Here is a 25,760-nt window from a genome sequence, read left to right on the forward strand (position 1 = left end):
GCAGGCTGTCCCCTGGTGAACACAGGGGCGGATCCAGGATGTTGAACCCTGGTCTCTAAACTCTCGTTTTGTCTCCCAGGAAAGATCGACACTCTGCAAAGTGCCTGCATGGGTCACCTGGAACTGATACTGGATGACAGGGATGTCTACTACATCAAGGTTTGTTCCCTGTCCTCAGCCCACCGGTGTTGGCTCCTGCCACCTCCCTGGGCATTTCAAGCCCCAGTCCCTGCTTACTCATCACCACTTCCTTTGGTGTTTTAGCTGTTCTTCTCCTTCCACCTACCAATAACGTTTGTGACTTCTTGTTACCCAGAAGAGTATGAAAAAGAAAAAAATGAGCTCAAATCTCACCACTGTTGATGTCATAAATAGATAATATTAGTAACACAGGAGCATGCTTTAAAAAATTCAGAGTAGAGAAAGGTATAAAAAGGTAAGTGAAAGAGTGCCACTCCCCAGATTTCCAGAAGAAATGTCAATGCACACACCAGGAAATCTGTATGAGTTCCCCAGAGCTGCCTTAACAAAGTGCCCCAAATTTGGGGGTGCTTAAACAATAGAAAATTTTCCCTTGCAGTTCTGGAGGCTGGAAGTTCAAAATCAAGGTGTTGGCAGGGTTGGTTCCTTCTAAGGGCTGTGAGGGAGAATCTAGTCCATGCTTCTCTCTTAGTTTTTAGTAGCCTCAGGCGTTGCTTGGCTTGTAGATGGCTGTCTTCTCCCTGTATCTCCACATTGTCTGCCTTCTGTAGGTATCTGTATCCAAATTTCTCTTTTTGTAAGTTTACCAGTCATGCTGGATTAGGGCCCATCCTAATGACCTCATTGGATCATCTGCAAAGTCCCTTTTTCCAAGTAAGGTCACATTCACAGGTCCTGGGGGTTAGGACCTCAACTTTTTTTGAGGGGGAGCACAGTTCAACCCATAATACTATAGATTTATAAAACCTTTCAGTTCTGAGTTTAGTTGTTGTTTTATTCTTTGCATGTTGCTTTTTTTTTTCAGTCAAAAATACATCTTTTTGTACCAGCACATACTGGTACCATTTAATTTAGTTAAAAAAATAGGTAATACATTTAAATGATTCCAAGTTCAAAAGGTACAGAAGGGCATGGAACTGAGTGTCTAGTATGATGGCCCCTATACACATGACTATTTAAGTGAGTCAGAGTAACAGAAAGTTAAAGATATGGTTTCTCAGCTGCACTGGCCACTTTTTAGAACTTTCCCATCATTGTAGAAAGTTCTATTGGTCAGCACAGGTACAGAGTTAAAAACTTTCCCTTATACCTCTCTTCAAAGCCAATCATTGTTCATTTTCTGTGACTCCTCTTAGAAATCATCTATGCCCACAATCCCCAAGTAGATATCAATATATTCCCCCCCGATCTTTTATTTTAAAAAGAATGTCTACCATGTTTTTTTTTTTTGTTTTTTTTTTTTTTGGCGGTACGCAGGCCTCCCACTGTTGTGGCCTCTCCTGTTGCGGAGCACAGGCTCTGGACGCACAGGCTCAGCGGCCATGGCTCATGGGCCCAGCCACTCCGTGGCATGTGGGATCTTCCCGGACTGGGGCATGAACCCGTGTCCCCCGCATCGGCAGGTGGACTCTCAACCACTGTGCCACCAGGGAAGCCCTACCATGTATTTTGAATGGCCGCATAATAGTCAATGGGATGGAATTTATTTAGCTGTTTCTGTAGTGGAGGGCTCTGGAGTTTTTCCCGGGTTCTTGGTCTTATAAATCACCCTACCATCTTCAGGGTAAACTTTTAGCAGTGGAATTCCTGGAGCAAAGGTGTGTGCGTTTTTCTCTTCGTTATAGGTACTTTTGTGTGTGTGTGTGTGGTACGTGGACCTCTCACTGTTGTGGCCTCTCCCGTTGCGGAGCACAGGCTCCGGACGTGCAGGCTCAGCAGCCATGGCTCACGGGCCCAGCTGCTCTGCGGCATGTGGGATCTTCCCGGATCGGGGCACGAACCCGTGTCCCCCACATTGGCAGGCAGACTCTCAACCACTGCGCCACCAGGGAATCCCCCGTTATAGGTACTTTTTAAGGTTCTCAACCAGGAGGACCTGGATGGGACTCAGTGGGTCCATTGAAGCCCCTGCAATTGTGCAGAAGTTTTGTGTCTGTCCCCCTTCTGGGGAGAGGGCTTAGACCTTCCATCTGATGCTCAAGCAGGTCAGTGACTCCAAAAAGGATTAAAACAGCAGCTGTAGACTCGCTCCTGCCAAGCAGGACCTCTGGGCCCCTTTGGCCATGAGGCTGGTCCTCAGTCTCCAGTGATTTCTCAGAGAGGTCTGGGTTGAAAATCTGGAGCCAGGGCTGGAATCTTTGCTACATAAACACACTCTCAGCTCCTAGATCTGCTTCCTGTCCGGGTGGGAAGACCAAGTATCAGGGGAGAGCATCTTCCTCCTAAAGCCCCAGCTGCTTGACGGCTGAGACTACGAGTTGTTTTCAGAGCTCCCGGGAGCCCTCGAAGCAATTCCTGTTCACTAAGCACACAAGTGCTAATTGCCTGCACCTCCCTGCAGACCTGCCTGCCGCTCTCCAGAGGGCTGTCTGCAGCCTGGAAACATTGGCCTTTAGAGAAACTCCAGTTCTAGCTGCCTCAGACCCATCATGATTAATGGTAACAGCTGGCGCTCTGGAACTTTCCAAAGCCTGTTCTTGGGGGGGGGCCACGGGTGGCTTTGACCCCGGGTGCCTCTTTTAGTCCTCTCGGTAAGCCCATAGGAGATGAGGAAACTAAGGCAGATGAGCTCAGGAATACAAAGCAGCAAAGCTGGGTTCAACTCAGCTGAGTGTTTATGGGGTTTAAGGATGGCGTGGAGGAAAGTGTTAGATTTCAGTGCCCCCTCCCCTGGGTGCAATGATAGAGCATCCCCAAGTCCCAGGTTACCTGGAGAGCCCCAGTTTACCATTGACCCAGCTCAATAGGATTAGTGGTCTCTTTAACCGTTAAGTGTCCTGGTTTGGATGAGAAATTCTCCAGTCATCCTGTTCATGGGCTGCACTTTGAAAACAACTACAGCTAGTGCCGAGAAGCTTCTGATACAAACCAGAGAAAATCATCTCCAAGACACAACGTGAAGTGTGAGAAGCAGAGCAGAGTGGAGAGCCTGCATCTGTTTTTGTGCAGAGCGAGAGGGAACGTGCACGTGTGTGGTGGAGTGCACACGTACACACACGTGCGTGCACACACCCACATATACACACATACATACAGACTCACGCATACATATAGGCCCATGCTGTCTCTGGAAGATGCCCAAGAAGTGGACACGGTGGTTGCCTTGAGGGAGACTGGGAGACCAAGAAGGGGAACGAAACCTATATTTTTCATTGCCTTTATTAATTTATTCAATGACTGTTTATCAAGCAACTACAATGTGTGGGGAAGACAGCACACAAAAGAGATACACACACACAGTTCTCTCCTTTTGGAGCTTACATTCTCATAGGAGAGATAATCAGTCAAATAAATAAGCAAATTGTGGTGATAGGTGAGTGTAAGCTCTATAGGAAAAGGGAATCAGTGAGCTGGATCCAGGGGTCTGAAGTTATGTGAGAAGAAGGGTCTGAGGGTTGGCTTCAGTTTTATTTTTTTTAATTTTTATTATTTTTAAAAAATTTATTTGGCTGCGCTGGGTCTTAGTTGCAGCACGTGGGATCTTTGTTGCAGCACGTGGGATCTTTCTTTAGTAGCGGCACGTGGGATCTTTAGTTGCGGCATGTGGGATCTAGTTCCCTGACCAGAGATTGAACCCGGGCCCCCTGCATTGGGAGTGTGGAGTCTTAGCCACTGGACCACCAGGGAAGTTCCACGGCTTCAGTTTTAAATAGGCTGACAGGGTGAGCCTGATTGAGAAGATAGCTTTTAGCTAAGACATAAAGCACGTGCAGAAGAGAGCCATGTGGTTCTCTGGGGGAAGGGTATTGCAAGTAAAGAGCATAACATGTGCAAAGGTTCTGGGGCAGGAATGTGCACAGAGTGTTAGAAGCACAGCCTGAGGCCCCATGTACTTGGAGCGGAATAGGAGAAGGGACAGAAAGGTGGGAGGCCAGGTCGTGTAAGCCTTTGCCAAAGAGTAATCAGAAGAGAGTGACTTGTGACTGTGGTCAAGGAACAAAAGCAAAAACAGGATTTGCAAGAGAGTATAAAGTAGTGGACAGTCTGGAAATAGTGAGGTCGTTTTTACATCTTTTGGGTAAACAGATCAGCTGGCAGCAGCAGAGAGGTCCGTAGGATTGGTCCACAGTTGGCGTGGCCGTCAGAGATGACAGCTGCCATTGCTATGGGCTGTAGTTGCTCTGGAAAACCTCAGTGATGGAGACACAGAGCATGTATGGGGCCATCTGTGTGTCCTGCCTCCCGGTGTCTGTGGGCAGTTTTGCCTTCGTCTGGCCAGGGCTGCGCTGGTGACTTCCGGAGAAAGTCTTGGCCTTGTTGGCCTTTGCAAGGACTTTGGCTTTTACCCTGAGGAAGAGAGGTGTGCCATGATCCTATGAGTCTGGAAGGGCTTGCCCTGGTCACCAGGGTGGGAGCCAGGAGATCCAGGAGAAGAATGTCACAGGAACGCAGTGGCAATGAGCAGGCTCAAGCCGGGGCAGTGGTGCAAGTGACTGAAGTGGTCGGGTCCCAGAATATTCTGCAGGGAGTGCTGGCCAGAGTCCCTGATAGATTGGACAGGGTGTTGAGGTTGGGGGGAGAGGGAGGAAGGGTCCTTCAAACTTATGTCTGAATTTGTAACAGAGATGACCTATTTTGAACAATATCAAGCTTAAGAACTTGCAGCAGGATCAGCCTAGAAGCCCATTAACCAGGCTGTGTCTCCTGCCCTCTGTCCGGTCCTGGTTCTTGCGGTCCGGGTGGAGCCTGCTGGCAGAGCCTGTCCCCTCAAGGGATGCTGGGGCCTTTCCAGGGCCGGAGCAACCTGTGGCCAGCAGCAGGTGGTGAGGCTCAGCGGATCGAGGCCCAGCTGGAGGTGAAACTGGTGACATCGGGCAGCCCTGTGGTCCTTGCCGGGAACCTCAGCCGGCAGGCAGGCAGCAGGCTGGCCTTCTCCATGTCACTGAGCAATCTGCTGAGTGACCAGGCCCACGTGTCAGGTAGGAGGAGGGACCCCTTTCTGCCACCTGTCTTAAATGGCCAGGCTTGGGGAGGGGAGGGGAGGGCGGAGTGCCCCCCTTGAAGCCCCCATCACCCGATCCCCCAGTATTCACATTCCATCCAAGGAAAATCCAGGCTCTGTATCTGCTCGCAGCTTCTGCCTGAGTCCCCCAGATGCCCCTCCAATGCACTCGACTGCTCTGCAGGAACCGTCAACCAGCACCTTTTGGGGTGCTTGGATTCTGACCCACATTACAGGTTACACAATGTGTAAAAAACACATTTCGCATTTTGACCCGAATTGCATGGGGCGCCGTTTGTATCTTGAACACACAGCCTGGCCTGGGTACTGACCAATCTGACCAGATCCCACCCTGGTGTCGGAGCTGGCTTGGAGTCCTCCTGGCGATGCTGCTTGTGGGGTGTTCTCAGAGATTCCAGGGGAGTGATGTGAGTGGCTAGGACTGTTGACTAGCTGGCATATGCTTTTTTTTTTTTTTTTTTTTTTGCGGTACGCGGGCCTCTCACTGCTGTGCCCTCTCCCGTTGCGGAGCACAGGCTCCAGACGTGCAGGCTCAGCGGCCATGGCTCACGGGCCCAGCCGCTCCGCAGCATGTGGGATCTTCCCGGACCGAGGCACGAACCCGTGTCCCCTGCATTGGCAGGCGGGCTCTCAACCACTACGCCACCAGGGAAACCCTGGCCTATGCATTTTTGATATTTTAACCTGCATGGCTATACCTGTGTGATCTGGCTGAATATCAGTGTAGCAGAAACAAGTTTCAGAAGGTGAAATTTACCTGATCATCCTTGATGCACTGTCATTTATCTTCTGGTCCATTCTATTTTGTTTTGTTCTACTTTATTTAAAACCTTTTGGTCTGAACCCACAAAAGTGACTTTTGGGGTTGCCACCTGGACAGTGCAAAACACTGTCAGTGGCCCTGACATCAGCATTCCTTGGCGGAGACTCAGGCATTGGTTCTATCGGGACACCCCCCTGGGCGGTTCCCACTTCCTTTCCTCACCTGGTGCTGGGGGTAGGGTGTCAGTCTCTGGGGCGCAGGTCATGACCACACCATGCCTGCTCTCCCCTCAGCACTGCTGGAGAAGAAGGCGGAGGACGGGCAGCAGGTGGTGGCCCTGGGTGGCGAGCTCTTCGTGCCAGGGCTTGTGGGGCTGCGCACCCTAGGCCTGCTGCAGCAGCGGGCCCGCCTCTGGACCAGCTCCCTGAGGATCAAGTATGGCCTCCTGGGTACGGCACTGCATGCTGGCTGCGGGCGAGGTGGGGAGTGGCCGGACTTGCACCGTCTCCTGGGGCTGTGGCTCCGAGGGCTAAGGTGCCACTGTCACCTCGGGTGTTTTGGCCTCACCATGAGGCTCCTTAGCTAGTGAGTCATTCCATTTGCTTTGTACGGAGCTGAGCGCCTGCTTGTTAAAAAAACAAAACAAACAACACTACGTGTGTGTGTGTGTGTGTGTTTGTGTGGGTGGGTGGGTGGGTGGGTGTTGGGGGGGGACATAAATCTGTCTCTTAAAACCTCCCCATCGGCAGGTTCCAATGAGTGACATTAGGTGAGGCAGATCCAGGGGGCTGGCTGAAGCTGGGCTGTACTGGACGCTCCTCTGCTTGGGATGAGGATGGAGGGCTACCTGGCAGAGGAAAGGCAGGGGTTTTTGGGTTGCCCTGCACAGGTCAGGCGAAGCAGCTGGCACAGGAGTGCAGCACCAGGCAGAAGCTGCGGGTGGAGAGCGGCTTAGAGGCCACCTACAAGCTGGAGCTGGACCATGAACTCCACTGCACGCAGATCCCAGCGTTCAGCCACAAGGTAGGTGCCGGGGCTGGGCGGGGGTCTGGAGAGAGCCCCCGGGGTTAGGGAAGTGGTGGGTGAGCACCCTCAACCCATCCTCAGAGAGATGTATTTACTCAAGGTCGTGAATGGGAATGGATTAGGGATTGGAACTTCAGCCTCATCTTTCCCCTGTTCAGTTGGTGTTTATTAAATACCTACTCTATGCCCAGCACTGGGGGAGAGCTGTGCTTAAGGCAGCACCTGGTCTCTGCCGTTCCATTGCTGGGGGAGGGTGTGTGGTAGAGAGCAAGAGACATGGACCAAATCAAGGGAAACATAAGTGCCATGGGTGGTAAACAGGGCAGAGGCCGAGAGAGCGTAGCACAGGGGAGTCTAATTTGGACAGGGTAGCAGGGAAGGCTTCTTTGGGGGAAATGAATTTTAAGCTGAAAATTAAAATATGAGATAGTTCTGTTCCCAAGGAAGTGTGCCACAGGCAGAGGGAACAGCAAGTGCAAAGGTCCTGGGGCTGGAGGGTGATTGGAGGAGCTAAAGAACTGGTAGTTCATCAGAGTGGCTGGTGGGGTGAGCAAAATGGAGAAGTGACTGTTCCTTTGTTAATTGTTACAAGTTTGCTTCTCCCCCTGAACTGTTACCCCCACAAGGGAGGGGGCTTCTGGCTTCTTCATTCCTGGCTATCTAGTGCCCAGCGAAGTATCTGCTTGGTACTTGGGGGAAAACGTGTTCAGTGAGTGAATAAATGGATGAGCCTGTGTTGCCTCGACCTGTGGTTCAGAGGTAGGAGGAGACAGTGGCTGCCAGGAGCCCACAGGTGGGAAGCCCTGATCCACAGAGGATCTGTCCAGGGAGCCGGAGGCTGCTGTGGGAGAGTGGGGGGAGGGGGAGATTTTAGGTTCATATGAAGCAGATCAGGAGTCATCTTCCCATGGCAGCTGGTTCTTTCTACTCCTTATCAGGGCATGGACCAGCGTGGGGCAGGTTAGTTTTTCACCTCGGGACCAGAATTTAAGGGGACACCAGAAACTGTGAAGGTGAATCGTATTCTAATGCAATATTTTACAAAATCAACATCAGTGCAAAAAAATCCATACTTCCTACAGAGCTGTCACCCCAGATAAGCAAGCCTGCATCTCAGGGCGGGTGGCTGTGAGGAGGCTCAGGTCTGCATACACAAGGCTTCTTTGGGGGTCTCCCTGGTGGGGTGTCCCAGGTCCAGCTGCGGCATGAGGAGGGCTCAGGCCACCTCCACTGGGAGCTGGAGGCGAGCTATGGGAGGCACTGGGATGACAGCCGCAACAAGAGGCACCTCCGCATCAGCCAGACCTTCCAGAACGACTCGGGCCCAGCCCTGAGGAATTACTTCATGGAGGTGAGTCCAGCCTCTGCAGAGCTGCGTCCCTGGGGCTCAGCTTACACATGGCAGCTGGGCAGCCCCGCTGCCTGTCCCTGCAGGTCTTGGTTGCAAGGACGCAGGAGCTATAACTCAGGCTCAGAGACCTTACCTGTGGCATCTTCAGCCCCCACGCCCCTGGGGCAGTTAAACATTTGCTGGTGTGCCAAGGATTGCCAAGGGGCAGTTTGCAAGAGGGGCTTGGGAAATACAGATTTCCAGCGTAAAAATGCATTTTGGAAATGGTTCACTTGCAGGTTTTCCTGGAGGGTGAGCTCTTTTTGGTAAATCAGGAGTAACAGTGCTTAGCCCCTGAACAGGTATGTGCTCTTACAAGGCACACGTTACCTTTCTGAGTTTCCTAATTGTTTTTTTTTTTTTTTTTTTTTTTGGCCTTGTTGGGTCTTTGTTTCTGTGTGAGGACTTTCTCTAGTTGCGGCAAGCAGGGGCCACTCTTCATCGTGGTGCGCGGGCCTCTCACTATCGCGGCCTCTCTTATTGTGGAGCACAGGCTCCAGACGCGCGGGCTCAGTAGTTGTGGCTCACGGGCCTAGTTGCTTCGCGGTATGTGGGATCTTCCCAGACCAGGGCTCGAACCTGTGTTCCCTGCATTGAGAGGCAGATTCTCAACCACTGCACCACCAGGGAAGCCCCCCTAATTGTTTTTAAAAATGTTTAATTGTGGTAAAATATACGTAACATGACGTTGACCATTTTCACCATTTTTAGGCTCAGCGGCATTAAGCACATTCATATTGTGCACCATCACCACCGTCTATCTCAAGAACTTTTTCATCTCATAGAACTGAAACTCTGTACCCATTAAACAGTAACTCTTCATCCTTCCCTCCCCCAGGCCCTGCCACCACCAATCTACTTTCTGTCTCTGAATTTCACCTCTCTAGGTAAACTCATATAAGTGGAATTGTATAGCATCTGCCTTTTTGTGACTGGCCTATTTCACTTGGCATAATGTCCTCAAGGTTTATCCACATTGTAACATGAGTCAGAATTTCCTTCCTAGTCTGGATAATATTCCATTGTATGGATGGACCCCGTTTTTTGATCCATTCATTCATCAGTGGACACTTGGCTTCCACATGTGGCTTGTGTGAATAGTGCTGCTATGAACATGAGTGTACTAATATCTGTATGAGTCCCTGATTTCCATTCTTTGGGGTGTATATCCTGAAGTGGAATTGCTGGATCATAAAATAATCTGACTTTTAATTTTTTGAGAAACTGCCATACTCTTTTCCATAGCAGCTGTACCATTTCACCATCTTAACATCAGCACACCAGTTCTCTACTGGTGTGGTTCTCTACTGGCTGGTTCCAGTTTCTCTATATCCTCACCAACACTTCTTGATTTCTGGGGTATTTTTTATAGTAGCCATCTTAACGCATATGAGGATCTTGTAGTTTTGATTTGCATTTCCTTAGTGATTGATGACATTGAGCATCTTTTCATGGGCTTATTGGCTGTTTAATTATCATCTTTAGAGAAATGTCTATTCACATCCTTAGCCCATTTTGAATCAGGTTGTTTGATTTTGTTGTGGTTGTTCAATTGTAGTTCTTTATATGTTCTGGATATTAACGCCTTATAAGATATATAGTTTACAAATATTTTCTCCCATTCCGTGGGTTGCCTTTTTACTCTATGAATAGCATCCTTTGTTGCACAAAAATTTTTAATTTTGATGTCGTTCAGCTTATTTATTTTTACTTCTTTTTTGCCTGTGTTTTAGGTGTCATGTTCAATAAATCAATTGCCAAATCCAATGTCATGAAGCTTTTCAATCCCATGTTTTCTTCTAAGAGTTTTATGGTTTTAGTTCTCATGTTTAGGTCTCTGATCCATTTTGAGTTAAACTGTGTATATGGTATAAGATAAGGATCCAACTTCATTCTTTTGCATTGAATATACAGTTTTTCCAGCACCATTTGTTGAAAAGTCCTTTCCCCCAACCATAAATGTGAGAGTTTATTTCTGGGCAATCTATTGTATTCCATTGGTCTATGTGTCTGTCTTTTATGTCACAACATACTGTTTTACTTTTTTTTTTTTTTTTTTTTTTTTTTTGCGGTACACGGGCCTCTCACTGTTGTGGCCTCTCCCGTTGTGGAGCACAGGCTCCGGACGCGCAGGCCCAGCGGCCATGGCTCATGGGCCTAGCTGCTCCGCGGCATGTGGGATCCTCCCGGACCTGGGCACGAACCCATGTCCCCCGCATCAGCAGGTGGACTCTCAACCACTGTGCCACCAGGGAAGCCCACAACATACTGTTTTGATTACTGTAGCTTTGTGAGACCTCCCACTTCGTTCTTCTTTTTCAAGATTGTTTTGGCTATTTGGGGGTCGCTTGAGATTCCATATGCATTTTAAGATGGACTTTTCTATTTCTACCAAAAAAATACCATTGAGATTTTGATAGGGATTGCATTAAATCTGTAGATTGCTTTGGGTACTATTGAACCTTAACAATATTAAGTCTTCCAATCCATGAACACAAGATGTCTTTCCATTTATTTATGTCTTCTCTAATTTCTTTCAGCAGTGTTTTGTAGTTTTCAGTGTACAAGTCTTTTGCCTCCCTGCTTGACTTCATTCCTAAGTATTACGTTGATTTTAAATCATACCAATACTCCATGAATAAATTCTCCTTGTGAAAAAATATAACATTTAAAGTAAGGTTAAAACCCCCTTTCACAGTTACCATCCCTTTTCCTGGGGGCCTCCTCAGCTGCCTGGAGAGAACCATGGTTATAATCTGGAGAACTGGAGAGGAGATCTTTGTCTGTACATTTGTTCTGTGGAGCTGTCACAAGCACTTAGTTTCGTTTGGTGAGTCATGTTGTATGTCCTTTAGCAATGGATCTTGGAGAACTTCCCGTGTTGGTGGTGTTGTTAATTAATTAATTTATTTATTCTTGGCTGCGTTGGGTCTTCCTTGCTGCGCACGGGCTTTCTCCAGTTGTGGTGAACAGGGTCTACTCTTCGTTGCGGTGCGCGGGCTTCCCATCGCGGTGGCTTCTCTTGTTGTGGAGCATGCTCTAAGCACGCGGGCTTCTCATTGCGGTGGCTTCTCTTGTTGTGGAGCACAGGCTCTAGGCACACGGGCTTCAGTAGTTGTGGCTTGTGGGCTCTAGAGTGCAGGCTCAGTAATTGTGGCACATGGACTTAGTTGCTCCGCGGCATGTGGGATCTTCCCGGACCTGAGCTCAAACCCATGTCTCCTGCATTGGCAGGCAGATTCTTAACCACTGCGCCACCAGGGAAACCCCTATTGAATCATATTCTTCATTGAAGTCGTCCTTGGATAACCTTACCTACCTCTGATCATTCCCTGCTTCTGTCAACAGAAGCAGAAGAAGTTTCTTATTTCTGGAAAACATCTGGCCCCAAGGGTTTTAGTGAAGAGATTAGAGGTTTGTGGCAGCATTTCTGCAAGCCTTCATAAGTGTGACAGACACCATGCTAGGTTCTGGGGAGACAGGTATGAGTAAGATAATCTTTATCTTTAAGAAGCTAGGGCTTCCTTGGTGGCGCAGTGGTTGAGAGTCCGCTTGCCGATGCAGGGGACACGGGTTCGTGTCCCAGTCCGGGAAGATCCCACATGCCGTGGAGCGGCTGGGCCCGTGATCCATGGCCGCTGGGCCTGCGCGTCCGGAGCCTGTGCCCCACAACGGAAGAGGCCACAACAGTGAGAGGCCCAAGTACCGCAAAAAAAAAAAAAAAAAAAAAAAGAAGCTGACAGTGGGTAGAAGAGGGAAAGGCAGAGTGATCAATGGTGAGCCATTAATTATTGCCAGACCATGTGTCAGAGGCTTTGTTTGTATTATCTCATGTAATCCTTGTGAGGCAAGAATTATGTGTTCTCACTTTACAGAAGAGAAATGGTGTAAACAGACTTAGTTGAGGTCTCACAGCTACTATGTGGCAGAATTGGGATTCAAAGTCCAGTCTGCCTCCTTTCAAACCACAGGCTCTTAGCCACTTGGCTGGACTGAATAGTGCCAGACTTAATTTACTATAAAATAATTGACTAAATGATCTGTCAAGAGAAAACTCTTCCCAGTTCATTCTGTGCAGCCATTATTATCCTGATGCCCAAACCAGAGAAAGACATCATAAGAAAAGAAAAACTAAAGACCATTATACAGATGCAAAATCCGCAAGAAAATACTACCAAACTGAATTCAGCAATATATAAAAAGGATTACACAACATGTCCAAATGGGGTTTATCCCAGGAATGCAAGGTTGGTTTAACATTTGAACATCCATCAAGGTAATACATCATATTAATAGAATAAAGGACAAAAACCACATGATCATTTCAATAGACACAGAAAAGTATCTGGCACAACACCATACCTTTTCATGATAAAAGTACCCAACAGTCTAGCAATGGAAGGGCACTTCCTCAACCTGATAAAGGCCATCTATGAAAAACCCACAGCTAATATACTTAATGGCAAAAGGCTAAATACTTTCCCCCTAAGATCAGTAACAAGATAGGATGTCTGCTTTCACCATTTGTATTTAACATTGTGCTGGAGGTTCTAGCTAGGGTGATTAGGCCAAAAAGAAAAAAAAAAAGAAAAAGAAAAAAGAACTGAAGAAAAGGCATCTAGATTGGAAAGGAAGAAGTAAAACTCTTTCTATTTACAGATGATACGATCTTGTATATAGAAGACCCGAATGAACTCACCAAAAAATCTATTAGAGCTAATAAATGAGTTCATCAAAGTTTCAGGATACAGGATTAATATACAAAAATTAGTTGTATTTCTCTACACTAGCAATGAAAAACCTGAAAATGAAATTAAGAAAGCAATTTCATTTACATTACCATCAAAAAGAATAATACTTAGGAATAAATTTAACAAAAGAATGTAAAACTTATACTCTCAAAACTACAAAACATTGTTGAAAGAAATTCAAGAAAACCTAAATAAATGGGAAGACATCCCATGTACTTGGATTGGAATATTTAATGTGAAGTTGGCAATACTTCCTAAATTGATCTTCAGATTCAATGGTCCCCATCTATTCCTATCAAAACCTGAGTTATCTTTTTGCTAAAATTGACAAGCTGATCCTAAAATTCATGTGGAATTTCAAGGGACCCAGAGTAGACACAACTGTCTTGAAAGTGAAGAACAAAGTTAGAGGATTCACTTTTATCGATTTCAAAACTTACTTCAAATCTACAGTAATTAAGACAGTATTATGGTAGTGGTATAAGGATAGACATATAGACCAACAGAGTAGAATTGGGAATCCAGAAATAAACCCTTGTATTTACAGTTAGTTGATTTTCGACAAGGGTGCCAAGATAATTGAAGAGGGGAAAGAATAGTCTTTTCAACAAATGGTGCTGGGACAATGGATATTCACGTGTAGGAGTATGAAGTTGGACCCTTACGTCATACCATATATTAAAAAAACCCTCAAAATAGGTTGTAGACCTAAATTTAAGAATTATGAAACTCTTAGAGGAAAACATAAGAGTAAATCTTTATGACCTTGGATTAGGCAAGGGTTTCTGAGATATGACACTGAAAGTATAAGTAATAACAAAAATACTTTGGTCTTCATCAAACTTAAAAACATTTGTGCTTCAAAGGACACCATCAAGGAAGTGAAATAACAGCCCACAGAAGGGAAGAAAACATCTGCAAATCGTATGTGTGATAAGGGATTTGTATCCAGAATATATGAAGAACTCTTACAACTCAACAAGAAAAAGACAAAGGATTTGAATAGATATTTCTCTGAAGAAGGTACACAAGTGGCCAATAAGTACATGAAAAGTTGCTTAACCTAATTAGTCAGTAGGGAAATTCAAATCAAAACCACAGTGAGATGCTGCTTCAAATCCACTAGCATAGCTGAAACGGGGAAAAAAAGAAAATAACAAGTGTTGGTGAGGATGCAGGGAAATTAGAACTCATATTGCTGGGATCATAAAATGGTGTGACTGGAAAAAGAGTTTGGTGTTTCCTTAAAATGTTAAACACAGAGTTACCATATGACCCAACAATTCTACTCCTAGGTACTCAAGAGAATTGAAAACTTATGTCCACACAAAACATTTATAGCAGCATTATTCATAATAACCCAAAAGTAGAAACAATCCAAATGTTCATCAATGGGTGAATAGATAAAGTGATTTATCCACACAATAGAACGTTATTCAGTAATAAAAATGAACTCCTGACACCTGCTACAACATGGATGAACCTTGAAAGCATCATGCTAAGTGAAAGAAGCCAGACATCAAAGGCCTCAGACGGTATGATTCTATTTGTAAGCAATGTCCAGAATAGGTAAATTCATAGAGACAGAAAGTAGGTTAAAGGTTTCCGGGGTCTGTGGGAAGGAGGCAATGGGGAGTGACTGCTAACGAGTGCAGGGTTTCTTTTTGAGGTGGGGTGGGGCAATTCCTGGTAGCCAGGGATCTCAGGTTGCAGTGGAGAGCCAATGGCATGTTCTAGGTCAGGAAGAGCATGATCTGATTTGCATCTTGGGTGTGGGTCTCCTCCAGTTTGTGCTGCAGGTGCCCGCGAGGCAGGTGGATTACCATACGCAGCTGTACCACTTGAGCCTCCGCCAGCCCCACGTGGAGAGCAGCACATACCTGAAGGTGCAGTACAATGGGCGGCTGCCCTTTGTGGCAGGCTTGCAGTGGAAGGACACATCCAGGGCCACCCTGTGGAAGTGGGAAGGTGAGTGTCATCTAGGGAGTGTCCTTGGCTAGTGGTGAAGATTTCTGCCCTCTAGGCCTTTGCTCAAGCCATGCCCACTAACTGGAACACCCTTCCCTTTTGTTTGCCTGGGTAATTCAAAACTCAGACCTTACATGCGGCCCAGGAAACTTAAAATCACATCCTGATTTCTCACCCTCACCCATAGAGCTCTACATTACAGGGCCTTGCCTACTTCTCCAACCTTATCTCACCCTACTTTTCCCATTGCCCATCATCCTGCAGCCCCACTGGCCTCTCTTCTGTTCCCCAGACATACCTCAGGGCCTTTGCACTTGCTGTTCTTTCTCCCTGGAACACTCTTTCTCTCATTTAAAAAATGAATTTACCATGGTTTTATCCTTGAATTTTTTGAACTAGTTTTTATTTTTATTGAAGTAATACATAGTTTAAAAAGTGAATTAGACTATGACTTGGTAATTGTTGAAGATGGGTGAGTGTTATATGGGAGCTCATAATATTCTCTGTGTTCATGTAATATGTACTTGAAAAATTTTTAAGTTCTTAAAAGTTAAAGTTATAGCAAATACAGTAATTTTCTGCCTCACGTCTTCCAATCCCAAATTTTGCTGAAAATGGCAAGCACTGTAAATTCTTTTTGCTGTTTCTCATCAGACCCTCCATCTTTTAAAATAATCACACTTATTTCTTGATTTTTCTTTCATAGGCATTCTCAATATATTTCTTACTAGAGAGGAAGAAGATTTAACTCTTACACCAGCCCTTTTCACATGCCTATTTCCCTCCATTCCCCTAAAAGAGTTATAGTTTGTTAATATTCAATGTTTACATCATTGTGGTGATAAATGTCCCTCACAGCTGAGGCACATGGTATACTAGGATTCTAACATTTTGTTTTTCCTGGAGTTATAATAGCCTTTTTTCCCTGTTTGATTAGTTTTCTATTTTCCTCCTACTGATTATTCCCAGAATTTTTAGCAACAATGCAAAATTCTTCTCCAGATTGTTGAACACGTCAGATTACTTATCAGCTTCAATCAGTTCTCATATTTTTCTTGTAGACCCTCTTCCTGGAGCCTCTGTTCTGCTGCTCCAGTGTAGACCAGTTACACAGCTGTAGTCCTAGGGCATCCCCTCACTGTCATCCTGGGAGTGCCTTCCACTTCTCTGGGTCACAGCCCCTGCTTCTTGCACTCATGTCATCTTCTTTCTCGGTTAACTCTTTTGTTCCGATGGAGTGCATCTTCCAGTAGCTTCCTGAGAGAGGGTGCATGGGAGGTACATTCATTAGCTAGGGCTGCTTTAACCCATTACCACAAACTGGGTGGCTTTAAACAACAGAAATTTATTCTCTCACGGTCCTCGAGACTAGAATTCTGAAATTAAGGTGCCACTTTCTTTCTGTGACCCTGGGTAGAATCCTTCCTGCCTCTTCCTACTTGTAGTGGTGACCACTGATGCTTGATGTTCCTTGGTTTGTAACTACATTGCTCTAATCTCTGCCTCTGTTGTCACATGGTGCTCTGTGTGTGTGTCTGTGTCCAAACTTCTCTCTTCATATAAGGACACCACTCATATCAGATTTAGGGTCTCCCCTACTCCAGTATGATCTTATTTTAACTAATTTTATCTGCAATGACCCCATTCCCAAATAAGGTCACATTTTGAGGTACCAGGGGTTAGGACTTCATATCTTTTTGACAGACACAATTCAACCTATAACAGGATGTAAACATTTTGAAACCCTGAATGTTTAAACTGTCTTTTTTCTTTTTTTTTTTTTTTTGATGTGGACGGTTTTTAAAGTCTTTATTGAATTTGTTACGATATTGCTTCTGTTTTATGTTTTGATTTTTTGGCTGCGATGTATATGGGATCTTAGCTCCCCGACCAGGGATGGAACCCGCACCCCCTGCATTGGAAGGCAAACTCCTAACTACTGGACCGCCAGGGAAGTCCCTAAATTGTCTTTTTTTGATTTGGCTGAATAGAGAATTCTAGGCTGGAAATTATTTTCCCTTGGGATTTTTGAAGACATTGCTCCACTGTTGATTTGAATCAGTTGAGAGGTCTGGTGCTATTTGTGATCCATCATCTTTTGTCTGTGACCATTTTCTCACTCTCTGGAAGCTTCCAGGAGCTTCTCTTTATTCCTAGTGTCTTTAAATCTTATGATGATGAGCCTTGGTGTGAACCTCTTTTCATTCACCGTACTGAGCACTTAGGCCCTTTCCATTTGGAGACACACCATTTGGGTCTTGGTAATTTTCTTGTACAGTTTCTTTGGTAATTTCCTTCCTTCTGTGTTCTGGAATTCCTGTTGGTCAGATGTTTTCCTCAGAAACTACGCCTTTAATTTTCTTTCTTTTCTCTCCTTTGTTCTATCTCTTTGTCCTTTTGTTCTGTTGTGAGGGCTGATTTTCTCAACTTCATCTGCCAGCCCCTCTACTGTTGTTTTAATTTTTAGCTAGCTTATATTCCCAAGAGCTCATTTTTTGTTCCTGAAAGTTCTTTTCTTAGAGTGTCCTGCTCCATGAATGCATTGTCTTCTCTTCTCTGAGAGCATAAATTATAGAATTGGGGGGCTTTGTTCTGTTCTCCCTGAGTTTCTTTTTTCTTTTTATTTCTGAAGTTCCTGTTAGTGGCTTTTCCCACATGCCAGGCAAGACTTGGATATGTGCTTTTGTTTAAGAGTTGGTCACTTGGAACTTGTTTGGAAGGGTGCTCTATGTGCGTGGGGGTGGTGCTCTTTTTTAAAAAAATTATTTTATTGAAGTGTAGTTGATTTACAATGTTGTGTTAATTTCTGCTGTACAGCAAAGTGATTCAGTTATACATATATATGCATTTTTTTCGTATTCTTTTCCATTATGGTTTATCACAGGATATTGAATATAGTTCCCTGTGCTATACAGTAGGACCTTGTTGTTTATCCATCCTATGTATAATAGTTTGCATCTGCTAATCCCAACTCCCAATCCATACCTCCCTCACCTCACATTATGCAAAATGTCAACTTTTTGATGATGATGATGATTGGTCTTTACTCTTCTGAATGGGTGCTTCCTCTATCCCAAGACCCAGTGATCAGTACTGTTGTGCCCATTTTACAGATGGTGGAAGCACGGGTTCGAAGAGGTCACACAGCTTGGAAGAGTAAAGGCCATGTTCTTGATCACCACACCCCAGTGTCCCCTCTCCAACTGTCCCAGCATTTCTTTTGTCTAATATGTCATCATGAAAAAATTTCAAACATACAGAAAAGTGCAAAGAGTTGTGCAGTGAACACCAACATACTCTCAACCTAGATTCTACCATTAACATTTTACTCCACCTGCCTTCTTACACATCTGCCCACTTATCCATCCATCTTATTTGTTGGTGCAGGTCAAATTAAGTTGTAAACTTCAGTACAATTTCACCCCTACACACGTCAGTATTATATCATTAGCTAGAGCGAATTGCACACATCTCCAGGGTACCATTTGATGAGTTTCGACAGGTGCACAGACCCGTGAAACCCAAGCGCCTGCCAAAATTCAGAACGTTACCATCATTCCAGAAAGTTCCCTTATGCTCTGTCCCAGTCATTCCAAGTTTTGAGATACGCCCATAGTGACCGTGATGAGACTATGGGAGCCTCTAGCTCGCTGCCTGCGCTCCCTTCTTCAAAAGCTCCCTTCTTGCCAGGGATACCAGTTTCTTCCTCTCTGCCTCTCTCAGGAGCCTTGAACCTGGATAGTCCATGGCTGATGGTCTCTGCGGCTCACAGGCTATACTGGCCCCACCGAGCCACGTTCCAGGCTGTTTTGGAGCTGACGCTGGGCAAGGCCTGGACCCTCAAGAATCTGGTGATGAACATGGCCTGCAAGAGCCAGGGCCTCCGCAGGGAGGGCAAGATCCACGTCTACACCCCAGCTACCACCTACCTCCGGGTGTGCATGCTCGGCCACACCACCTGCCCCTCACTCCCGCCCCCGCAGACAGGGAGCCTGATTTCCTGCAGTTTAGATCTTCTGTGCAGAGGGTCAAAACCGAGGTCCTGGGTCGATAACAGGTGGCAAATGTGTGAAGTCTGGCTCACACACTATTAACATTCTTCAGAATTTGTTGCCAAGTGAGTTTGGGAGAGGGAAACAAAATAAATCTCAATTTCCCATATTCTTGCTTAGCAGCTGATAAAGTAAAATATTAAAGTAGTTTGAACTGGTACCTCGGAAACAAGTAGACATCAGTCGGGCTTTTGCCTAAATCCAGAATGGAAACTTCAAGGATGTAGGTCAGTTTCCCACCACCTGCTCAGTGTAAGTCTGCTTCTTTGCACACATTTGATCATTTGACCGTAGAAGCATAACAGGGTTTGGAGGACTTCCCTGGTGTCACACGTGGGAACCTGGCACATCAAGCCTCTCCCTGTGTTGGGATGATGAGCGGACACGGTGTGGTCCAGGCCTGACGTGGGCCCAGAAGGAGGCAGCTCGGTGGGCGTGCTAGGGGACAGCTCAGTCCCCTCTGAGGCAGGGTCCAGGTGGCACCAGGGTGGAGTCAGAAGGAGCAGGTGACTCCTGGCAAGCTTAGGGACCCTGAGGAGGCCACTGTGTGACAGATAGACCCAGAACAGGATACAGGGTGGGGTTGACCAGCCCGTTCCTTCAGATGACCCAGCCCAGGGAGGGGCGGATGGTGGCCTGGTGGTTTGAAGGTGTAGCCGACGGATTTGCTGACGGATTTGCTGATGGATTGGTTGGGGGAGGGGGTGAAGAAAAGACAAGTAACCCCAAGTTTTTGGTTCAAGCAGCTGGGTGGAAGCAGGTGCCATTTGCTGAGATGGGGAAGCCAGCAGTGAAGGGCCTGCAGGTTCTGGGGGTGACCTGAGGTCGGTGACATAGCGGGTAAGGTCTTGGGGAGTTCTAGTATTTGTCAGGAGGTTCAGTAATTCCCAAAGCCCATCTTGGCCCTGTCACCTCTCCTCGTGAGTCCCCCGAGGGAGCTGCGTGAACAAGGGACAGAGGCCAGCCGGGCATGAGGCACCTTGATGTTCCTAGTAGGGCTTGTGCCGAGGGCGGTGTGCTGGGGTACCCAGCCCAGCACAGGGCTGAAGTGCTGTGCCTCCCCCAGCCCCAGTGCAAGCCAAAGTAACACCCAGCTCCTCCCAGGGCTCTGGACACCATGACGATGATGCAGGGACAGAGGCCACCTGCAGGCGTGTGCCCTTCAAGACACAGAGACCCTGCCTGCTAATAACAGTGGCTCAGTGGATCCTATTCCCTCCTTGAGCTGAAGGGGAGAGAGGGGAAGGGGTGGTCTTCTCTGATAACTCAGATTCTCTCTCTGTTCAGGGCTGAGAGAGAGAGAGAGAGAGAGGTTTTTCCTCTTTCCTCATGACCCTGTACGGAACAACCAATTCTGCTTGGACCCATCGGGAAAGGCCTAGCAGAGATGGCATTGGAGGGGTTTTGAAGGATGAGCGGGAGTTCACCAAGTGGGACTGGGGACAAAGGGCATCCCAGGAGGAGGAAATAGGATGGTGCAAAGGCCCTGGTCAGCCTCTTCACCCTCACTGCAGGTTTCCACAGTGACAACCGTGGCACAGAGCATCTTTCGCAGCTGGAGTGAAGTAGAATCAGCCTGGAGTGCAGCAATGCAGGGTGAGATCCATGCCGAGAACAGCCTGGACCGTAAGATCCTTCACGGCTGGTTGAAGGGCCCCCAGCAGGAGTTGAATTTAACGGCGGCCTACAGGCATACAGAGCAGGTAAGGGGTCCAGGCGGCCCGTGCTGGAGGCTCTGCCATCGAGAGACCCCAGATCCATCACCTGGGATGGGAAAGGGCTACTAGCTTGGCCTATGACCTTGGGCCTCCCTGAGCCTCAGTTTCTTCATCTGTAAAATGGACCCCAGCCATATTAGCACAGACCCCAGAGCAAAGGTCAGCCACCTGGAGCTGGAAGCCCAAGTCCTTCGTTCCTGCTGGGCACCTGGGGAGGTCTGGCCATGGCAGTGTCCCCGTGCCTCCTCGTGGTCTGATGAGGTGGAGGCAGCAGCCCTTCTCGGCTGGTCATTCCCAGGGTGATGAGCGGGCAGTGCGAGCTGCCCCTCGCGACCCCCAGGGCAGGGTGTTTAGCAGCTTGGATCCTGCGGGCATCGCTCTGCATCAGCCTGGTCCTCGTTGCAGCCATGGAAGAGCCACGTGTTGCTGACGGCTCTGGGGGCCAGTGCCGGGGGCCAGCCTCAGGGCCTGCAGCTGGAGGGCGAACTGGAGGAGCTAATGCAAGACAGGAGGTTGTACCGGAAGCAGGGGACTTTCTTCCTTAGGTATGTTTGGCCCCTTCCCCCAGGCCGATTCCCCTGAGGTGTGGTGCCAGCCTGGTTTCCACTTCTTCAGCATGGAGGGTCACCAGGGAGCAGGGTGTGCAGTGCTGCCTGGAGGGACCCAGACAGAACCCAGAGCTCAGAGACGAGTTGCCCCTGCCCCGAAAGCTCCCATGTCCCCCACCCCCTTCCATTAGTGTGCTACGGTGGGCACAGAAATCAGTCTCATCACCCCAGCCCGAAAGCTGCTCTGGGGAACCATGTCAGTTCTTGGAGGCACAGGGGTTAAAAAGGTTGTTCTTTGTGGGGGGCGAACAGCACAGGGTTGGAGTCAACAGCCTGAAGTCCAGGCTCTGCACTGGCCAGTTGAGGGACCTTAGCCATCTACTGTCAAAACAACAGCAATAACCCAAAAGTAACAGCAACTGTCATTTGCAAAGGTCTCATTCATTTCTGTATTTCATTTATATTTATTGAGCACCTAGTATGTGCCAAGTACTTTTCTGGGCCTGTGGAGAACAGCAGAGAATAAAAAGGACAGAAATCCTTGCCCCTAGGGCGTTTGCATTCGTGGCACATACATTATCCCTAATAACCCCACTGCTGTGTGAGTTGGATATTGTTATTTTAGCCCCCACTTGACAGATGGGAAGACTGAGGTACAGAGAAGTCAATCAAGTCCTTTGCTGCCCAAGGTCACAGAGCTAGTGAAAGGCTGAGCCTGGATTCCAGCCCCAGTCTGTGTGACTCCAGGCCCCATGTGCTGCCTGGGCCCTGGGTCTCTGCTGCCAAGTGGTGACCCCAGCTGTGTCCAGCTCACTGGGTTGTCGAGAGGGCACAGCGGGATGGTGAATGGGTGTTGATTGGCAAATGTAACGCACAGGGCTGATGTGTGTCCTGATGTTCTTCTCCTGTCTGTGACAAAGTCTTAACTCTGCAAGACAGTGACAGGCCCAGTCTGAGCCCCTGGGCCACAGATGTCCCCTGACCCTGCCAGCTGCTTTAATGACTTCAGCCTGTTTCCCCCTCTCCATGCCAGGCACCCTTGGACTCTGCCCATCCCGCAAAGCATCCTCCTGCAGGAGACCTTCACGGTGGACAGGCAGCACCAGCGTTACTCCCTGGAGACGAGGGTTGTTCTGGATGGCCAGGAGGAGACCCTGCAGACCGTAGTCCTGGGCTACCAGGCCGGGCACCCATACGTGAGTGGGCTCCAGGGTGCAGTGGGAAGGGGCCTGAGAGTGGGAGGGAGGGCCCCATCTGCCTCTGACCCATCTCTGTGTGTGTGTGTGTGGTTGTCCCTCCCAGGTCTGCGCGGGCCTGACCCATCCATACAACGGCAAGGCCATCCCCAGGAACTTGGAGGGGTGCGTGGTTACGTGGAACCAGCACATCGTAAGTGAAGATCCCAGAAACCTTTCCACCCCAGCGGTCCCCAGTTCAAGCTGTCATCTTCTCTCAGCTGGATGAACAAAACATTCCCCTGCCTCAGTTTTCTGTTCCACTTTCTCTGCCTGATCCAACCTACTTGACATTAGTCTTCCTAGGAGTGAAACTCATTTTGCCTCTGTGTCCTTAGCAAATTATCTCATGTCTCTGGACCTCAGTTTCCTCATCTGTACAATGGAGACAGCAACACTCTTACACAGTGGTGGTGAGGATCAAAGTGTAGTACAGCGATCTCTCTTGAGTACTTACGACATGGCCATAGGCCCTCATCCAAGTCTCCTTCCTGACCCCTCTAGGAGTAGCATCTCTGGGAGGTGACTCCATTCTCCAGCAAGCATTTATTGGCACCTACTGTGTGCTGGGCCCTGGACAAGGAAGATAGTGGTGGTTTCTCCCTTGTGGGATATCCAAAGGCCTGAGGGTGAAACCGGGCCAGCTGTTGAGCATGGAGACCTGTGCTTCTGGGACCTCACTTCCCCGCTTGTTAAAGTGGGCTGTAAGCAGCCCCCAGGTTTGGGAGCTGAAGTTCTTGGAGCTCCTGAGGGGAAACAGCAGGCAGGATGGCCACCCAGAACACCTGCAGAAATGTTTCCCAGTGATGTGTACTGTTTTCTAAACCAGACATTGCAAAATGGTGACGTGAGCCGAATCCAGCCTGCAGATGTGTTTTGTTTGGCCTGGTCAGAATTTAAATTAAAAAAATAATAAATTATCAACATTTAAAATCAGAAGACTGGGAGTAAAACCCGGATCTCTGCTTCTAATTAAAAAAAATCAGAAGATCTGACCCACCCGCCAACAACAGGCTAGAACCAAGTAGATGGGGATCCTTTAATGTAGTTTAATTTGGCTGTCCATTCTTTTTAAAACCCTGTCTTTGTTTAATGACACACATTTTTCTCTTCTCTTGGACCTTTGTTTATTCTCCCTCCATCCGGGCTCTAAAATAAAGCTGTGTATTCCTTTAAAGATGTACACCAATGATAAAATTCTGTGGCAAGAAATTTTTAACTTCTCAGTCAGCACAGGTGGGAAAAGGTGGCAACCTGCTACTTGTACGTTGCGTGGGCAGAAGCCAAATGGTTGTTGAGTGAATAAGTGATTAGCTATGTGTATGCGTTTCCTATTGCTACTATAACAAATTACCACAAACTTAGCGGCTTAAAACAACACAAATATATCTTACATTTCTGGAGATCTGAAATCCAAAATGGGTTTCACTTGGCTAAAATCAAGGTGTTGCCAGGATTGCATTCTTTCTAGAGGCTCCAGGGGAGAATCTGTTTCCTTGCCTTTTCTGGCTTCTAAAAGCCACCTATGTTTCTTGGTTCATGGTCCATTTTGCTAAAAGCTAGCAGAGTAGCATCTTCCACTCTGACTGTGACCCTCCTGCCTCCCTCTTATAAAAACCCTTGTGATGGGAATTCCCTAGTAGTCCAGTGGTGAAGCCTCCATGCTTCCACTGCAGGGGACACGGGTGCAATCCCTGGTCGGGGAACTAAGATCCTGCATGCCACGTGGCATGGCCAAAAAAAAACCCCAAAACAAACAAACAAAAAACCCCTTGTGATTAGCTCACTGGATAATCCAGAATAATCTCCCCATCTCAAGATCCTTAACCGCAAAGTCCCTTTTTCCCTGTAAGGTTACAAATTCACAGGTTCCAGGGTTGAGGACATGGGTATCTTTGAGAGGGCGGATATTATTCTGCCTGCCACACTGTGAGTTAAACATTCTTCCACTTAGCGTGGCTTTGGCTTTGGGGTTTCAGGCTACAACTACAACTAGTGATTCTGCGTGCTTCTAGATATTTATTGAGCACCTACTATGTGCCAGGTCCTGTGCTAAGTGTTAGGAATATAGCAGTGAGTAGAACAGACTAATACCAGGGCACTCCCTGTGAATGAGACACAGGCCCTCAAGCCCACCCCACTGCTCCTACCTGTGGGCTCTGGAGTTTACCATACCTGTTCAAAGACTCCATGTGTACCTGCCCTGCACTTTCTCTCCTGTGAGCAGGACAGTGTAGACTGTGCTTTCAGCCATCAATCTTGGGAACCACTTTAACTGCTGGGTTCCAAGGGTGGCCTCTGCAGGCACTCAGCGATGGGAAGTCCCCTCTCTCAGGGCTCTTGGATCTTGTACACCCAGGCTAAGAATAAGGACGTCGAGGTCACTCTGAAAGTCAACCAGAAAGTCTTGCTGCACTTAAAGGGTCTGCACCATGACCGATCTCGGCGTGGGGAAGTCTGGCACAGCCTGGCCCTGGATGTGGCTCACTCCTCCCAGGTACCCATCCCCGCATTGGGCAAATGCTGGTTGGTGGCCTCCAGGCAGAACTTGACTGTTGGTGAGAGTAAAGGGTACTGTCTGTTCCTTCCTAGCTGAGGTTCCCCCAGGCCCTGAGTTTGGATGGGGACATTGTCTTCAGGCGGAGTCACCAGGGAGCATTTGACTGCGGTGTGGATGCACGGGCTGCCGTCAACCACAATGTCATGTCCCAGGTCAGAAGACTGAGTTCTGCCTCCTTGCTGAGGGAGGAGGGGATTTAATGTTAGCGAGCAGGTGTCCTGTATGGGACAGCACAGGAGGTGGCAGGGTGGCCCTGGCAAACTGACAACACAGCCCTTATTTTGGCAGTGTGCATGTGATGAATCAGGATGCACTATTGTAATAAAAGTTTGCTTTACTGTGAAAGTTTATTCCCCAGTCACGTCACAGTTCAGTGTGGCTCTGCTCCCCAGTCAATCAGGGACCCAGGCTCCCTCCACCCTGTGGCTCTGCCCAGCTGGTGGATGGTGAGAAAGAGGGTGAGAATTATGCAGGAGGTTTTCATTGGCCAGGCCCATACGTAGTCCATGCCACTCCTGCCCACAGTCCATTGGCCAGAACTCATCACATGACCCCACCCAGCTGCAAGGGAGGCTGGGAAATGTA

The 25,760-nt window shown here is 47.7% G+C and overlaps 1 protein-coding gene across 1 annotated transcript in view; it reads left to right on the forward strand.

The window, feature by feature from the left end:
* Nucleotides 1-25,760, forward strand: part of LOC309816753 (uncharacterized protein) — a gene marked incomplete at its 5' end in the record, with an annotated part of 152,282 nt that overhangs the window by 61,002 nt on the left and 65,520 nt on the right. The window contains 13 exons of the mRNA XM_082644528.1: nt 80-159; nt 4,934-5,120; nt 6,221-6,376; nt 6,817-6,950; nt 8,146-8,304; nt 14,882-15,062; nt 18,786-18,997; nt 20,629-20,817; nt 21,238-21,377; nt 22,414-22,576; nt 22,683-22,769; nt 24,975-25,112; nt 25,208-25,327. Of these exons, the coding sequence (XP_082500654.1) occupies nt 80-159; nt 4,934-5,120; nt 6,221-6,376; nt 6,817-6,950; nt 8,146-8,304; nt 14,882-15,062; nt 18,786-18,997; nt 20,629-20,817; nt 21,238-21,377; nt 22,414-22,576; nt 22,683-22,769; nt 24,975-25,112; nt 25,208-25,327 (1,946 nt within the window). The remainder of the gene's footprint in view (nt 1-79; nt 160-4,933; nt 5,121-6,220; nt 6,377-6,816; nt 6,951-8,145; nt 8,305-14,881; nt 15,063-18,785; nt 18,998-20,628; nt 20,818-21,237; nt 21,378-22,413; nt 22,577-22,682; nt 22,770-24,974; nt 25,113-25,207; nt 25,328-25,760) is intronic.

This window comes from Mesoplodon mirus (genome assembly GCF_964341445.2).
Source record: "Mesoplodon mirus genome assembly, chromosome: 15".
Taxonomy (NCBI): Eukaryota; Metazoa; Chordata; class Mammalia; order Artiodactyla; family Ziphiidae; genus Mesoplodon; species Mesoplodon mirus.